At 40.0% G+C, this 18,670-nt stretch overlaps 1 protein-coding gene across 2 annotated transcripts in view; it reads left to right on the plus strand.

Moving 5' to 3' along the window:
- The first annotated feature begins 7,759 nt into the window (after nucleotides 1–7,759).
- Nucleotides 7,760–18,670, plus strand: part of LEMD3 (LEM domain containing 3) — a 69,930-nt gene continuing 59,019 nt past the window's right edge. For both annotated transcript variants that reach the window (XR_006220038.1, XM_007099185.3), the window contains exon 1: nucleotides 7,760–9,323. Coding sequence is in view for 1 of the 2 variants with exons in the window: in XM_007099185.3 (XP_007099247.2) it covers nucleotides 7,784–9,323 (1,540 nt within the window). In the remaining variant the exon portion in view is untranslated. The remainder of the gene's footprint in view (nucleotides 9,324–18,670) is intronic.

Consider the following 18,670-nt stretch of genomic DNA (forward strand, 5'->3'; position numbering starts at 1 on the left):
ACTGACAAAATATACATGAGCAGGTAAAAAGTAAAGGTGCCATTCATTGATTTGATACAGTGAAAATGATTGAACTAGTTACATGTGTCCGAATCTCACAAATAAAATGTTGGGCAAGAATGTAAATTTCAGGAGAATTGTAAATTGCTAAGAATATATATGTGTATATGTATATATACATCTACATACATACATGTATATAAATGACATAAAATGCTTACATAAACATGTTTTATATATATTGTGTGATATGTGTGTGTGTGTGTGTGTGTGTGTGTGTGTGTGTGTTTATGTATATATACACACACACAGAAAGAGAGAGAGAAAGACAGGAAGAGATGATGCCTCGGAATGATAAATACCAAATTCAGAGGATAAAATGGCATATATCCAAAGGGTAGTATGGGCCCAGATGTTCATGATATTACTCTAACTTTTTGTATGCTAAAATTAAAAAATGAGTTATGTAGACTTTACTGAAAGATTCTCAGGGTCTCAAAAAAGAGAAACTCTTTACATCTTATGGATGATACAACTGAATAAAATTCCTGCTACACAACCCATTATCCTGCAAAAACCTTCTGTGCTACCAAGCATCAGATTTTCACCTTTTTAAAAAACAGACAAACACTTTTTATTTTGGAGTATTTCAAGCATGTAGAAAATGTAGAGAGATTAGTATATTAAATCCCCATGTACTGGGATTTCTTCTTTTTGTCAAAATGGAGTAACAGGGATTAGATTTACCCTCTAGCATGGAACAACTGAAAATAAACTGAAACAACCCATTGGACACCAGACAATGAAGGGCAGTGAGCACTAAGAAAAGGGAGCCAAATGAGGTGAGCCTAAGATGGTCCCAGCTTTGTCTGGAGAGAAGTTTCAGGCTGTGCGGCCGTGATGGAACTCAGTGACATTGCTGATCATTGTGGACCTGTGCTGCAGAGGCCAAAGGACCAACGAAAGAACACACACCATTCAGAAATGCTCCTTTTGTGTGGATGGGCAGAAAATGTTCTCGCTTGGAGGCAACGTCAGAGGTCAGGAGCAAGTCTCAGCCATGAGCGATGGAAGAGGAAGCTTTCTATACCATCAACAAAAACTAACAGTAGCACTCTCCCCCTGTTCTCCCCTCTGTCCGTGCTTAAGGTTCTGGGAAGAATAGATAAGAAACATCAAAGGCTATGTCAACCCAAGTTTGAACAAACCTGATGATTCTCTATTCCTGTTTCATACAAAGTTCTCTTATAACAAATAAAGCCACATTTAAGGAAAGGGTTGTTTTGAAAAGAATGGGTAATCATAAGCTGATGTGGTCAGATCCCTTTGTTCTCTACGTTCAGACCCATTGCTCCTATGATGTGGGGCAGGAAAACATCAGTATTAAAATGCCTTTTGCTGCTTAAGGAAACCAAATCTCTAGAACAGCCTGGGCCACGAGCCCCTTTGCAGGTATATTCCTTAAACTTCATGCGTTTCCCCTTCTATTTCTAAATAACCCTACAGGAGTCCTATCCTTAATGTACTTCTTTGTGCGTTACCTTGAAATCTTCCTAATGCTCTCTTGTGACATGTGGCGTTACTTTATTATTCATTCAATACATTCAACAATAATGGGTGCCAATTTCAATCAGAAACAGACCTGTATCTCAAAGCACATAGAGGGAGAAATAAAGCAACTGTATAAATAAGCTTGATAAAGGGACACCTGGTTGGCTCAGTTGGTTGAGCCTCCAACTCTTGATTTCCATTCAGGTCATGATCTCATGGTTTGTGAGTTCAAGCCCTGAGCTGACAGGGCAGAGACCACTTGGGACTCTCTCTCTCCCTCTCTCTCTGTCCCTCCCCCACTCACATTCTCTCTCTTTCTCTCAAAATAAATAAATAGGCTTTAAAAAATAAATAAGTATAATAAAAAGTATAGTAATATATACCATAAGAAAGTGCTTTTAGAAAGTTTTGGATTTGTAAGAGATCTTAATGGTCTAGTATTCTTAGTTCCTCATTTTAAAGATGAAGAAACTAAAAGAAAAAAGGTTAAATGACTCATTCTTTGGGATAGAATCTGCTCATGTGAGGCATCATCATGGACTAGAAAGAACAGTGAACTTAGGTCCAGACAACCTAGGGTTGATTTGGGATTTCAGTCCTTAGTAGCTCTCATAAAGGACAAATGATCAAATTTACTTGAGCCTTAGTTTTCTCATCTACAGAACTGGGATAATAATGCTTGCCTATTAGAGTTGATGTAAAGACAGTGAGATGATGAAATGGTTTTGTGGACTGGAGGCAATATAAAAATGTAAACTATTACTACAATTAATGAATTGCAGAACTAGGAATAAAACTCAAATCTCCGAACTTTGAGACTCTTGTCCATTATGCGTTAATGTGAAACGCTCTCCATGACTTCCAGTATAGGACTTAGCTATAAGCTAAGTTCACTTAGCAAGTTCACTTTCTTGCATAAAATAGAATCTAATTACCAGTCATACATACATATTGTTGACTCAGATCGTGTGATCATTTTTCATCCGTTTGAGTTATACGCAGAAAAATAAAATAGATGCTCTTGCTAGAAAACTTTCTTGGCTAATTCTCACAGTAACATAGGATAAGAACGTTGTCCAACATTTCTCAATGCCATGTTGTATTTTCAGCCTGTTTATTCTGGCATCTTCCTTAGAAGCAGTGTTAGTGTTGAATAAAAGTTGAGCAATTAAAAAGAAAAAATAAACATCAGGAACTTTGTAGATCAAAACTTGTGAACACATCCTTGGGGCACTTTAAGAGAAGTTAAGTGATAACATCATTATAATATTGTGTTACTTCTTTGATCTGCTGAAAAGCTAAGTGATATAATCAGTTTTTTATTTCTGAGTTTTCTTTCCAGTTGCTGCATGTGGCAACAAAGCTAAGACATAGGTTAATTATAAAAGCTTTTGTCCTTTTCCTCACCCTATTATAGACTTCTTCCTTGTTAAAGTGCATAAAAATACAGGGAACTAAGTTTATTTTTATGTATTATATTGCTGTATGATTACATATATACATACACATATATTACTGTATGATTTAAGACAGGTATTCAAGAGATGGTATGTTGTAGTGGAAAGAACATGGGCTTTGGACTCTAAAATTATGGGTCTCAGTTTTCCATCTGACTCTTTGAGGCTGGAATCAAGTAACTTTTCTAACCATGGTTTCTTTATCTGTAAAAGATGAAAACTAATGAAACTTATCCCTTGGATTGTCAGAGGAATTGTATGGTATTCCCCAAATAATTGAAAGGCAGCTAAACATGCATATCATAATAGGAAGATAAAACAAAATTAAAATCATTTAAAAAATGAGGCACACAAATATAAAGTTAGGAAATTTAGAGAGAGTCAGCAATGGAATTAATTCAGAAAACATGTGCTATGGAGCCCTACACAATTGCTAGGGCTGGGCCACAAAATTGAGTCTGAACTTCCTTGCTGTTGTCCCAAAGAGAAAAAACATGGCTCAAGTCATTACAACAACAGTGTTTGTCCGTAGGATTAAAAACAAATCAGTAGTTTCGTGACTCCTCAAAAAACTGAACATGAATCACCATCTGATCTGAAATTTCTAGACACATACCCACAATAACTGAAAACAAGTATTCAAACAGATATACCAATATTCATAGCAGTGTGGTTCACAATAACCAAAAGGTGGAAACAACCAGAATGTCTATCAATGGATGAAGAGATATCCAACATGTGGTACATCCAAGCAATGAAACCTTTTTCAACCATAAAAGGAAATGAAGTACTGATACATGGTACATCCTGGATGAATCACAAAAACATTATGTTAAGTGGTCAGACACAAAAAGTCACATGTTGTATAATTCTACTCATATGAAATATTCAGAAGAGTTAAATCCATAGAGACAGAAAGCGGATTAGTGGTTGCCAGGAACTGAAAAGAGGGAGAAATAGGAAATGCTTGCTTAAAGGTTTTCTTTGGGAGTGACAAAAAAAATTGTAGACATTTGCACAACATTGTAAATATACTAAGTGCTACTAATTATATACTTTTATTTTTTATTTTCGTAAAGATTTTATTTTTGAGTAATCTCTACACCTAACATGGGGCTAGATCTTACAACCCTGAGATCAAGACTCACGTGTTCTACTGACTGAGTCAGTCAGGTTTATTTACTTTTGAGAGAGAGAGAGAAAGAGAGAGAGAGAGAGAAACACAGAATCTGAGGCAGTTTCCAGGCTCTGAGCTGTCAGCACAGAGCCCAATGGGGGGCTCGAACCCACAAACCTCTAGATCATGACCTAAGCTGAAGTCAGATGCTTAACTGACTGAGCCACCCAGGCGCCCCTTAAATGCTTAATTTTGTTTATGTGAATTTCACCTCAATAAAAGATAAAACAAAACCAAAGCACAAATAAATGAGTTGTCTGCAAAAGTGAAAGTATTCCTTCCTTCCTCTTTTTTTTCTTTTTAGAGAGAGAGAGTGTGTGTGAGTGGTGAGGAGGGGATGAGGGGCAGAGAGAGAGAGAGAGAGAGAGATCTCAGAATCTCTCTCAGAGTCTGATCTCAGCAGAGCTCGATCCCACGACCCTGGTATCATGACCTGAGCCAAATTCAAGAGTCGGATGCTCAACCAGCTGAGCCACCTAGGTGCGCCTAGTGTAAGTATTTCTAAATACTAAGACCAGAAAGGACATTCTTTAAGGAAACAAACCCTCAGCATTATCTTTATCTGATTGTAATGTCCGATTTCATACTCTTTAGAACCTTTAATATAAGCTGATGTCACAACTATGAAAGGAAACATGGTAGAAGGTATTTTACTGGAAACCAGGCAGGGTGTATTATTAGTAATGTGGCTCCAGTGACACTGGGTCTCTGATGAGCAGGCTTAAGATAGAGATAAAATTTAAAACATCTAGAAGAAGAAATGGATGGTGTATCCTTCTGCAATCTATCATAAATATTTCCCCTAGTCAAATTTTGGGAAACTATAGAGCAGGAGTTAGTTTGAGGTTGCATTCTCTGTAAAGTATATGGGTGCAGTTTGTCAATTTAGTTTCGTGCTTTCAAAGTTAGCCGATCTGGAAAGTAAGATCTTCTGGTAGATAAGGAGAATGTTCAAAGTGAGAAGTGGCAGTGCCTGAGGTAGTAAAGTTTCTCCTGGGAAAGTTTGAGTCTGCTCAAACACCCAAACAAGGGGTAATCATGACCCCAAATATTTTATGCAAAAAATCATGCTCTCAGTATCTTCATGAAGGTAAGATTTCTCGTAGGCTACATGAAACCGTGCATATGTAAAGTTTATATGGATTGTAGTTTTCATTGTTTTGACTATCTGGCTATAATGCCCAACATGTAAACAAGATACTCCACATACAGTATTTATTCATCAGTTTCAACCAATACTCATTGAATGTTGATTATGTGCCAAGGAGGGCAGACAATATTATGAACATTTTAGAAAATAATAAATGGAGTTTCTGAGAGCCTAAGATGTGCCCTAAGTCACATAACTTAGACTTGAAATGTTTGGTTCCTAGTTCATTCCAAACCTTGCTGACATGGTTTGACAGGGGCTGACATGACCAAGGACCATGGTTGCCAAAGCCTTTCCTCTTCATTAACTATTAATGTGATTATTAAATGCGCTGGGGAAAGTTTCACCATTTCTATTTGTCTGTGCAGTGGCATTTTCTTTAATTACTGTTGCACGGTGTTCTTAGGAGCCACACTAGCAAACACACACAATGCTTGACTTTACATTATTGGCTAACATTTATTGAGTGTACATTGTATGCTCAGGTGTGGTGCTACGCATTATGCAGACATATTCTCATTTAATCCTTAAAAGAGTCTTCGGAGACATATTTATCATCCCTCTTTTGTTTACACAGAAACTAAGGCTCAGAAAAATTAAACAACTTGCCCAAAGTCACAGGTAGAAATATAAATATTCTGACAATCCTCACAGGATGATATATAAAGGTGCATGAAAATCAGAAGCCAAACCAACAGACTTTTATGATTCCAGTAGAGTATGGAACAAATGTTGAACTAAGAATAAAAGTAAGAGACAGAGCTGGGTTCATATTCAGTTTTGTTTAACTCCAAAGCTCCCAGCTTAACTGCTATGCTATACGGACACATTAGTCTGTAAGTTTGTAATCATTTGACTTTTCACCCAATTATGGTAATAAATTCTGGGTCATTACCATCATAGTTCATAAAATTTACTGTGACTAACACTCTTATAAGTGCTTAACAGTCATAGATTCAGAAACATTTGTAAATTTTAAAGTTCTCTAATAAAGAACAAGGAAGTGCCCCTTCATATAAAAAAAATTTTTTTTTTAAAGAAGATAGCAAGCTTTGGTAAGAGAAGTCAAAACTTCAGGTTACTGAGTGTGATTCTGCTGTGGGATTTGAAACGTTGAAAAGCTAGTATCTATGCTTGTGACTAACACATTTTTCTGTTCAGATGTGTATAACAGGGTAAAATAACCCATTTGACAAAAAAATTACTAGTTTGCCAGATATTGTGTTGGGTGCTGCTGGGTAGCTGCCAGGGGTTGAGGAAAAGGGAAGTGATCTTTATCAAACTGGGCAAACTTCACCTGTCTGGGATTCATCATCTACTGGGTAAATGAGGAGGTTGTGTACCCAGGTCTTATTGTTTTTGGTTTTTGGGGGGTTTGTGTTCAGGTTTCTTCTCCCCATTTGCCACTATTTCCATGTTAAAATATCCATCTCATACTATCCTAGTTTTGCAATTCATTAATTAGTTCAACAAATGTTTATCGAACTTCTAGTATCAAGCACGATAGGAATGAAGTTTCTAATAACAGAAGCAATAATGGAGCTTACTGTTCAAAGGAATAAGATAATAAATAAATGATATCATTTACAAAACAAATACATAAAATAATCATTAACAATTAATAACTACAGGTTGGAAAGATACTAAGAGGGAAGAAAGATGGCGTGTTGTCCTTTTTATAAGTCACAAAATGAAGCAAATGATAGATTCTTTCAAATACAAAAATGACCACCTATCGAGGTTACCAGATTTTAAAGGGGGGGAAAAAGACACTTTACAACCAACTAAAGAATTAATAATAACAATAAAAAGAATGGATAGCCATTATTCTTGCAGAAAGTTGTATTGGGACTGGTTTACTCTGTATCTTTTCTTTGTAATAGAAGAGAGGCTTCTCAAAAAGAGCAGCGAAAGAACTCATTTTTTTTTTTTTCTTTTTAAGTCAAGCGGAAAGACAAAGTGAAAAGAAACCAGAGTCAGGGAAACTGCCAACGTAGTCTGGCCATAAGGATTTCCTTTAGTCTGTCTAGGTTCCCCGCGGGAGCAGGGACTGGATGGGAAGAAAACCAATGTGTTGAACTTTAAGGCAGATTTTAATTACTATTGCCCGGTGACAGGAACCTGGGAAGAGGTCAAGGTGTGGTTAGGCAAAGGCGGTTCCCGGGAAAGGCACTAGGAACGGCAGGACAGAGAACTGCAGGAGAAAGCGACAGAAAGGAGAAGGAGAATGCACCGGCACCCCAAGGTGAGGGAGTAGAAAAACTCTCCGCCGGGGGAGCCGCGCGCCGCTCAGGTGGCCCTTTCCCGCTCAGGTGAGCTCCTCCCGCGCCTCCCATTGGCCGAGGCGTCCGTGGCGCTGGGAGGGCGACGCAGCCCGGTCTAGTTCAGGGTCTAGGGCGGCGCGTCACTTCCGGTAGCGCGGAGCTTGTAAAACACCCTGGAGAGAAAATGGCGGCGGCAGCGGCTTCGGCGCCTCAGCAGCTCTCGGATGAGGAGCTTTTCTCTCAGCTCCGCCGTTACGGCCTGTCTCCTGGCCCAGTGACGGAGAGCACCCGCCCGGTCTACCTCAAGAAGCTGAAGAAGCTTCGAGAGGAAGAGCAGCAGCAGCACCGGTCCGGGGGCCGCGGCAACAAGACGCGGAACAGTAATAACAATAACACGGCTGCTGCCGCGGTCGCCGCGGCGGGAGCGCCGGCGGCGGCCGCGGGGCTGGGGGGCCGGCCGGTCTCTGGCGACCTCTCCTACTTGCGGACTCCTGGGGGTCTGGGCCGAATCTCGGCCTCTGGCCCGGAGAGCCCCGTGGGAGGGCCCGGGGGCGCCTCGGCCGCCCCCACGGCTGGCAGCAAAGTGCTGCTGGGCTTCAGCTCGGACGAGTCGGACGTGGAGGCCAGTCCCCGGGACCAGGCCGGCGGCGGCGGCGGCGGCGGCGGCGGCGGGAGGAAAGACCGGGCTTCGCTCCAGTACCGCGGGCTCAAACCGCCGTCGGCGCCCCTGGCCGCCAGCGAGGTGACTAACAGCAACTCGGCCGAGAGAAGGAAGCCCCACTCGTGGTGGGGGGCCCGGCGGCCGGCGGCTCCGGAGTTGCAGACCCCGTCGGCGAGAGATGCAGCTGCGGAGGACGAGGAGGAGGAGGGGGAAGACGGAGAGGACAGGGACCCAGAGGCCGAGGAGCCGCTGTGGGCGAGCCGGACGGTGAATGGCAGCCGGCTTCTCCCTTACAGCTGCCGGGAGAACTATTCGGACTCGGAGGAAGAGGAGGACGACGACGTGGCCTCCAGCAGACAGGTATTAAAGGACGACTCCCTTTCCCGGCATCGGCCCAGACGGAGCCATAGTAAGCCTCTCTCTTCGCTGACTGCTAAATCGGCCGGCGGCCGGCTGGAGACCTCAGTTCAGGGAGGGGGAGGAATCCCGATGAATGACAGGGCGGCGGCTGCGGGGAGTCTAGACAGGAGCCGAAACCTCGAAGAGTCGGCGGCGGCGGCGGAGCAGGGAGGAGGGTGTGATCCCCTGGACTCTAGCCCCATTCCTAGGTACCGTGTCACCGCTAAGAAACTGGCCCCTCTCCTGCCCCCGCCACTGACCGACATGGACTCAACCTTGGATTCGTCCACAGGCTCCCTCCTTAAAACCAATAATCATATCGGCGGCGGGGCCTTCAGTGTGGACTCCCCCAGGATTTTTTCCAACAGCGTCCCTCCCGGTGCAGCGGTGGCTGCCTCCAGTTCACTCAGGATCAATCACTCCAATCATACGGGCTCCAATCACACCTACCTGAAAAACGCATACAACAAACCGAAGCTTTCCGAACCCGAGGAGGAACTTCTCCAGCAGTTTAAACGGGAGGAGGTGTCCCCTACAGGGGGTTTCAGTGCCCACTACTTGTCGATGTTTCTCTTAACTGCTGCCTGCTTATTTTTCCTAATACTGGGACTGACTTACCTAGGAATGAGAGGGACAGGAGTATCCGAGGATGGAGGACTCAGCAGTAAGTATTAAACCCTGTGGGTAAGGTCACAAAGGGGGTGTTGCTAGTGGTCTGCCCTCACCGCCTTGGGCATTTTACACGAGGTGACTTCTGCCTTTAAGAACATGTATTAATAGTGACACGCGGCAGATCGAGTGCATTTGTGTCATCTCTAAGAAAGGACGTTACCATGATCAGAACGAGAATCCCACGACTGGTTTTACAATTTTTCTGTATAATGTAGTGGGAAATTCAACACCTCTCGTAAAACGAAATATTGCCAGCTTGTCAGCAAAATGCATTTATGTGTGGGTCATAAATTCTCTTTTAGCCTTAGATAATTATGTGTGCAGATGCCAATGAACAGTTTTGAAGTATTTTGATTGTTACGGGACATCATAAATGCATAAATGTCACAAATCATTTGAGATGATTTTTCAAATTGAGTTGTGATTCTACAAGGTAACGTAAGATCTCCTGAAATTCCAGTTAAATACTTTGTAGTATGAAGTTATACATCTAGGTAGTTCTATAATTTCTTTAAAGTGAATGAATATAGAAAGTAGGAAGACAACTCTAAGTTGATTGCTGAGCCCAGAGCATGCCCCTTCCCACCAGTGAAAAAAGTGGTGGTAGGGCAGGGCTGGAGTTGGCCATGAGATTTTTCCGTTATTGGTTTCTAGGCCCTGCCGTTTACTTGCTAAAGGACTGTAGGCAGGTATGGTGTGTTCATTCATTCATTAAGCCAGCATCATCTATGCTGAGCACTTAAACACAGCAGTGATAAGTCAGAGTATCTGTTCTTCAACACAAGAAGATAAATACAGATCATTTTGTGTTCTGTGAAGGAAATAAGGATGGAGTAATTGATACATGCTATTTAGAGATAGGGAGGGTAGCTACTATGTGAGGTGAGACCTGAAGTAGGAGGAGACAGCATTGTAGGGGGACAGGAGAGCTGTCCTGGCAGAGATTATAAGAAAGGCCTTGAATTGAGCCAGAGCCCTCCTGTAGGTTAGAGTGGTTACAGCACCTTGAGCCAGGGGGAGCGAGCCCGAGTTTGAGCTTCCCTTTCCTAATCCTAAAATGATGCTAATGTTGATTAGAATGATGCCTACGCAGATTAAAAGAGGGAAAAGTAAATGTAGTGTGCGATGGACTGCTGAATATATAATTTCTTAATGTTAGGGCCCCCCTCCCACTCCTCCTGAAATCTGTCCCTTTCATCCAACTTGAAGTCACTTTATCATTATTGGTATTTATAAAATCAGGCTTGCGATTGTTTTTTTTTGTTTGTTTCAAAATAGTGAATGATGCAGTTAGCGGATTTAAAAAGAGTAGGAGTCAGAATAGTGTAACCTTTGATTTGTGTATAGCCATTTCTAAGATCATCAAATAACAGATTATTACTATATTGCTTCATTAGAGGGGTTAGAAGAGGACTGAAACCCAGCACTCATTTTAACTGGTTCCCTGGGAGCAAGAGTAATATATTGTCTCCTGTCTCAGATAATTTGGGAGAAAAAGAAATAGGTCATATTAGAAGTTAAAGTAATGGAGTGCATATAAATTAAATGACATTATCAGCAGTACCTGTTTGTTTCTGTTTCTCTAATAGCTAACTGTATGACCTGGCCTTTTTCTGAGTACTTTATACATATTATCTAATTGATCTTCCCAACACATCACAGATGCAGATTTTATAGATGAGGACAGTGAGGCAAGGAAGAAATGACTGACTAGCTAGTGAGTGATAGTACTAAGGTTTGGCTTCAGTTTTTTTTAAAAATAAATTTTATTTATTTTTTTAAGTTAATTTATGTATTTTGAGGGAGAGAGAGCATGCATGGGAGGGGCAGAGAGAAAGAGAGAGAATCCCAAGCAGGGATTCTCTGCACCGTCAGCCCAGAGCCTGACACGGGGCTCAAACCCGTAAAACGCGAGATCATGACCTGAGCTGCAATCAAGAGTTGGATGCTTAACTGACTGAGCCACCCAGGCGCCCTTCAGATTTTGTTTTCAACTGTAAAGCCCGTATTCTTAGCACTACTTTGGATACTGTTTGTAGAGAGCTTTCTAAATAAGAGAGCACTGTTATTAGGATTGAGAAAATAATTGAATATTGGTAGGATTTCATAAAGAATTACTGATGAGCACAATTCTCAGTTAAGGTGACTGTCACATCTGTTAAGATGAATGAGTAATGTTTCCTTAGATACTAAAATTTCAGATGGAATAGAAAAGGATAGGACTGCTAGGGTTTTAGTAGCCCCCTCACCTTCACCAGTATGACAGGAAAGAAATTATAAAGTGTTTTTTGTTTTAATGAATGGTAAATGTCACGTAGTTTGGGTGATGGAAACAACAGTGATTAAGAGGTAGAGGATCTGGGTTCTAGGACTTGGTCCGCATGACTTTAGTCAAGGTCTGTATTAGATGGGTGTAATAATTTCTGCTGTCTGTGGTGATGTTAAGAGGATCAAATTAGATAGTTTATTAAACAACCATAAAGTGGTATTATTCAAAAGTTTAGATAAAATTCGTTGTATTTCTGGTAAATTATAGTATGTATGTAAAGCAAAATTGTTTCTGCAAATATTATTTAGTAGTATATTTACTTATTCAACATGTAATTTTCATTAACTTCCACTAAAATAAACTGTAGACATTGATACAGAAATTTGAATCAAAGTTAGGGAATCCTTAAATGTACTATATATGTGTTATATATTGGACTTACTGTATAATATATAGTGGAAAGAAATGCCTGCTAATTCAGTTAGTTTGCACACCTAACGGTGAATGATTTTCACTCCCTATGTTTATGTGTTCTGAGTCCTTTGTCATGAGTATAATGGTTAACCAATGCTTAACCATAGGGTTCATTGGTCAAATAGTGTGCTTGAGGAAATACTTTTACTTTGAGTAATAATTTCACCGGAAGATTGTAGGTTATATATGAGAATAAGCTTTAGTAAGCTTTTATTAGCTGTCATTTAAATTGTGTACAACATGTAATAGATTATTAGCCTTTTAAATAGTTCTTAATCATTTGGTCTTTGAAAATTTTTATCAATATCCTAGTTTTATTAAATTACTTTTATTAATTAAATTACTATGAGTCTCTTCTTCCTCATCTGTAAAATGAGGGGGTTGGATTAGATGATCTCTAAATTCTTTGTAGCTCTAAGGTTTAAGATTCTAACTTTGAACTGTCCTACCAGAACAATTCAAGGATCAGTCTACAGTGAGATTAGATCATGACAACCCAGCAAAAGAAAATGGAAATGCAGAATACACTATCTTAGGTACATGTGGTCATTATTTAAAAATTGTTTTCAATTATAAAAGACATGATTTTTGAAACATTTATGATTTAGAAAATTTGGATAGGGATCTATGAAGCAAAAAATGAATAGATAGTAGGTATATATATCCTTCTAGTCTCCCACTTACCCCTGGTATAAATAAGTTCAAATAATGCCTTTCAAAACTTTCTTAGTGCTTTTCATGTAAACACCTACATTCATATATATATGTGTTTGTGTACATTTTCATTCAAGAATAGAGTGCCTACTATGTGCCAAGCACTATTTTAAGCATTCTGGGGGGGAAGATGGGCAAGTAAATATGAATTTAAGAGAGTGACGATTGCTAACACAAGTTTATGATAGTAACTTTGCCTGGGGTAGAGGGATATGTAATATTACATACAGGTGAGCAGGCCTCTCAAAAGAGGTGATGTTTGAATTGAAATCTGAATGACTTGAAGGAACTAGCTGTTGACAGGGAGCAAAACACTCCAGGAAGAAATAACAGCCAGTGCAGGACTCTTGGGGCAAAAACCAGCTTGGCAAGTTGAAGCAACAGAAGAGAATGGCCAGTGTGGCTAGGGTATAATGAATGAGAATGGCATATGATGAAGTCAGAACTAGGCAGGGGCCAGTCATAAAGGACCTAAAGGCCTTGAGGGCCTTGGAAAGGAGTCTGAATTTTATCTTAAGTGATATCATACTATACCTAGCCTGCAACTTGTCTTTTTCCCTTAACCTTGTATTATGGGTAACTTTATACTAAGTTTAAGTACGAGGCATAATTTAAGAATCTCGCTCTCCGCTTGTCCCTTTCTCATCGTATAAAAATGCTAAAATCTCTGCCACCCTGGAAATGTTGTTCTTCAACCCTCTGTTCTTCTCTAGCTGGTACTCTCTTCTCAGCAAAGACTGGTATCTTTTTGCCTCTGCCATTGACTCAGCCCCTGTCTAGTGTAGCTTTGTTTACCATCCATTCCTCTGGAATCTCTGCTTCAAGTCATTAGTTAACTCAATTGCCAAATCCAAGAGAGGTGTTGGAAGTTCTTATCTTTGCCTCTTTGAAACATTCAGTACACTGATAACTCCTCCTTCATGAAACTCTCCCCTTCCCAGACTTCTGCATCACTACTCTCTTCCAGTTTTCATTTACTCCTGTCTGTCTGTGTTTTAAATATTGGTGGTCTCTGGAACTCTTGTCTTTGTCCCTATCCTTTGGTACAGTTTCCCTAGGCCCTTTCCTCCACTGGCCCGGGTAGTACCTCCTGATTTTATATATTTACCTTAAATGTTCTCTCCTGAGTTCTAGACTTAACTGTTTGTTTATTGGACAGTTTTTTTTTTTTCCTGGATGTTCCAGAAGTACCCACTGTATGTACTCATCAGCTTTCCTTTCACCTTCTTTCCCCCATTCTGTTCCCTGTTTTAGTTCATGGCACTTCCGTCTACTCAGCTAGGAACTTTGAATTTACCTAGAGTCCTTCCTTTCCTTCATGTTCCTGCCAGACCTCAAACATCGATCCAGTTGATTACTAAGTCCGGTAGTTCTACCTCTTACATATGTTTTGAATCTTTTTCTCTCCATCACTGTTGCTCTTAAGTTAGTCTATTGCCTGAATTGTTTAAGTAGTCTTCTAACAGGCTTCTATGTTGTAGCTCTTCAGTCTGTTTTCAGTGCCAGAGCAATATGTCTAAAACACAAATGCAATAATAATTCACTCTCTTGCTTAAAATTACTCAATGGCTTTACCTTCCTTATTGGATAAAATCTAAATTCTGTGGCTAAACTGTTCATGATCTGACTGTGCTTTTGCTAGCTTCATTTCCTACCAGTTTCTCTTACCACATTTTACTTTCTGGAAAACTAGAACTTTCTGGATACTAGTTGGTGTTTACTGAACATGTCATGACATTTTGTGCCTTTGTACATTATTCCCTTCTTTAGGAAGGTTGTTTCTTCCTTTCTTAACTGCTGTTCATTCTTTTTTTTTTTAATGTTTTTTTTAATGTTTATTTATTTTTGAGACAGAGAGAGACAGAGCATGAACGGGGGAGGGTCAGAGAGAGGGAGACACAGAATCTGAAACAGGCTCCAGGCTCTGAGCTGTCAGCACAGAGCCCGACGCGGGGCTCGAACTCACGGACCGCGAGATCATGACCTGAGCCGAAGTCGGCCGCCCAACCAACTGAGCCACCCAGGCGCCCCAACTGCTGTTCATTCTTAAAAGCGTCACCTCTGGATATTTTCTCTGACTCCTGTCTTCTTTACTCTGGTGTTTGGGTAAACTCAAACTCTGCTCAAATAAGATCTAATGCCTCCTTCATAGCATTTATTATAGAGTATTGTAATTTTGAATGTTCGTTGTGCCAGTTAGATTACAGCTCCTATAGGATGAATTGACTGCAGTGGTAAAGGGCACAGGCTTTACATTCGGCTCTGAGTTTGAATCTCATTTCTCTTATACCTGCTCTGTGACTTTACTAGAAGATAGTTGCCTCATATTAAAAATGAAGATGATAATACCTGCCTCAGGGTGGCTTTAAGCATTACGTGAGGTAATGTATGTGAAGTTTTTAGTATTGTTGCCTGGCATATGGGAATTGCTTGGTAGACCCAAGTCACATTAGTATCTTGGCACAAGTTCATTCCTCAGTAAATATTTATTGAGATGATCACATATCAGATACCCAATTTATATGCATTGATTAACTTATCATGTAACTCAGTAATTGCTTACCTATTCAGTACCTAACTTAATACTTAGTATTGGGAAGGATGCAGAAGAAATCTCATTCTTGCAAAAGCCTCCACTCCACAAATAGTCGCAGAAAATGGTTAAGAAGTATACTTAATATTAGGTGATAAGTGCCACACTTTGTAAAAGGGGGGTGGAATTCATAGTGAGCTGATCAGTCTCAAATGGTCAAAAGTTCAGGTTCCAAATTTGGACTTGATTCTGTGGGTTGAGCAGTGGGAATCCATGGAGGTTTTAAAGCAGAGGACTAACATCAAGTTCTTCTTAAAAGAAGGATAAACAGGTGGTGGTATAGGTAATGGATTGGTAAGGTTGGAGAGCAGGCGTGGGGCGATAGGCACAATAAGCACACACGGAGTGAGAAACACCCGAGGAGGCTGATAATGTGGGGATGGAATAGGGTCTGTCATTTGAAAAAGGTCATATAATGTTTGGTGACTGTTTGGATCCAGAGAATAAAGGAGAAGAGTCAAAGATTATTCCGAGTTTATGAGCCTGGATGACGGAGACAATACTGATACCATTGATCGGTGGATTAGAGATGCTGAAGAGGGATCTTTCTGGGGGAAAAGTAGTATAGAGAAAATAAGTTTTGGGGGAGTTTATTTTTTGAGTTGTTCAACTGGAAATATCCTAGGTTATCGTAGTTATATAATTGGATTAAAGATGAGAGAGACTGGTGCCAAGTATACTAGTCCTGTTTACTAGAGGAATAGATATCTTTTTAACACTTATTTTTTTATTAAAATATTTTTTTAATATTTATTTTTGAGAGAGAGACAGACAGACAGACAGAGCATGAGTGAGGGAGGGGCAGAGAGAGAGAGAAAGAGAGGGAGACACAAAATCCGAAACAGGCTGCAGGCTCTGAGCTGTCAGCACAGAGCCCGACGCGGGGCTTGAACTCACGAACCATGAGATCATGACCTGAACCGAAGTCGGACGTTCATCTGAATCACCCAGGCGCCCCTAATACTTATTTTTTTAATGTATGTGTGTTTTTTTTTAAAACCAAGATGAAGCATTGCAAAAGGGTACCATAGTTTTTGGGTTTTTTTTTTTTTTTTTTACTTTTTCAAGTAGTTACAGTAGCCACTTGGTTCAAAACTTGATATCTATAATGAAATAGGTGTAAGGATTTTGAAAATTAGTTTCCCTCATTCCTTTTTTTTTTTTCTTTAATGTTTATTTTTGAGAGAGACAGAGTGTGAGCAGGGGAGGAACAGAGGGAGAGGGAGACACAGAATCCAAAGCAGGCTCCAGGCTCTGAGCTGTCAGCACAGAGCCCAATGCAGGGCTCGAACTCACGAACCGTGAGATCGTGACCTGAGCCAAAGTCAGACATTTAAGTGACTGAGTCACCCAGGCGTCCCTGTTTGCCTCATTCTTGAAGAATGAGAGCTGAGTGTTACTTTGAAAAACTTTACATGTAAGGAAAAAAAAATTTCTAGGCCTCTAAGAATATTCCTGGGAACACCAGGGCTTTGCATATCCCAGCTGGATGATTTAAATAAAATCTACTCTGTGAAAATGTCTTTCATTTGAAAATTATCTCTAGAATAACTTAAAATAAGAATCACCAGAGTGAAAACATAAGAATTCCCCATGAGTGTATCCAGGGAGCCTAGTTTGAGGAAGATTGGCATAGGTATCGGGGCTTGGATTAAGGAGGTTGACCTGGGTTTGCATATTGGCTCTTGCACTAATTAGCTTTTCTCTTAAAGGCAAGTTGCTGAACCACTGTGATCCTCAATATCCTCATCTGTAAAAGAGAATTAAGTGGAATAAGGCATGTAAAGTACTTGGCACAGTACATGACACATAGTGATAACAATAGCAGCTGACCCTGTGCGGCCTTATGCGCCAGGCACTGTGCTGAACAGTTTTAATTGTTGTTTAATCTTCATGAGGCAGCTATTTGTCCTGTTTTGTAGATGAGGAAACTGATACTGGGCGAAGCTGAATTTGCCCAGGGTCATGTGGCTAGTAAGTGCTGAGGCAGTGTTTGGATTCAGATAGTGTCTCTTCACCACTCTGCTAGATTGCCTTTTAACATGTGTAAGTACATAAGGACTGCGTGTATGTTCTCTACCATTATTGTTATCTAGAAGATTATGAAAAGATATGGATGGGTGAAGCAGATTAATGCATGAAATCCTAGAAATGCCAGGAATAATCTGTGAAATCTAACAACTTTAAGACAAGAAAGTACAAATTTGTACTCACTCAACAATTAGGAATCTTGTGTGGGACTATTTATCCTTTAGATTAATAAACTAATTCATTGGTATATGAGGTCAGTCTGCTGTAATAAAATACAAACTATAATATATAATGTGTAAAATAGGAAACATGCTATTTCTATTTTTTTTTAATGTTTATTCACCTTTGTGAGCGAGAGAGAGAGAGAGAGAGAGAGAGAGAGAGAGAGAGAGAGAGAGAGAGAATGAGCAGGGGAGGGGCAGAGAGAAAGGGAGACACAGAATCAATTCAAAGCAGGCTCCAGGCTCCGAGCTGTCAGCACAGAGCCCGATGTGGGGCTTCAACCCATGAACCACGAGATCACGACCCGAGCGAAAGTCAGGCGCTTAACTGACTGAGCCACCCAGGCGCCCCGGTGCTATTTCTAATTTTTAAAAGATACGTAGAATCTCAAAACTGGTGGGTAAAAAGGTCCTCTGATTTTGCATTAGCACTTTCAAACATGTTTTCCATTGTTCCAGTTTCAAGATATAAAGACCTTTAAATATAGCACATTTGTTCTTCCATTTTTTGCTCCTTTTAAATAAACTTTGTGTTTTTTTTGTGTGTTTAGGTTTCTTTTAGTGGAAATGATCCATTCTGTAATTTCAGGGTTACTTTTAAAAGTCAGATGTTTTCATAATTAATCAGTAGAATTGTAAATTTTTAAAACTAGCTTCTTCTTGCTCATTATTTTATATTAACTTTACCTATCTGAAAAATATTTTATCTAAGTAAAAGGAACGTTACCGCAAGGAGTTTTATAACAACAGCAAAAAGAGAGAGTTATCTAGTTTATAAGTAGTCTAAAAATGAAGTATACCTTAAAGTATTGGAAATCTTCTCCCAAATTTATGGTAAACAAGTGGTGGTAGTAACTTCTTTATGAAAATTATATCATAATGATATATCTTTATTTTAATCCTGTATTTATTATACACTAAAAGTAACAACCATTTGGGATCCCAGCCTTAATCTAATTGTGGAAATGGTTAATGACAGTTATTATCTGAAAGCTTCAGATTTTGACTTCCATACTCAGATTTTATTTTTAAAAGAT

This window comes from Panthera tigris, chromosome B4, assembly GCF_018350195.1.
Source record: "Panthera tigris isolate Pti1 chromosome B4, P.tigris_Pti1_mat1.1, whole genome shotgun sequence".
Classification (NCBI taxonomy): domain Eukaryota; kingdom Metazoa; phylum Chordata; class Mammalia; order Carnivora; family Felidae; genus Panthera; species Panthera tigris.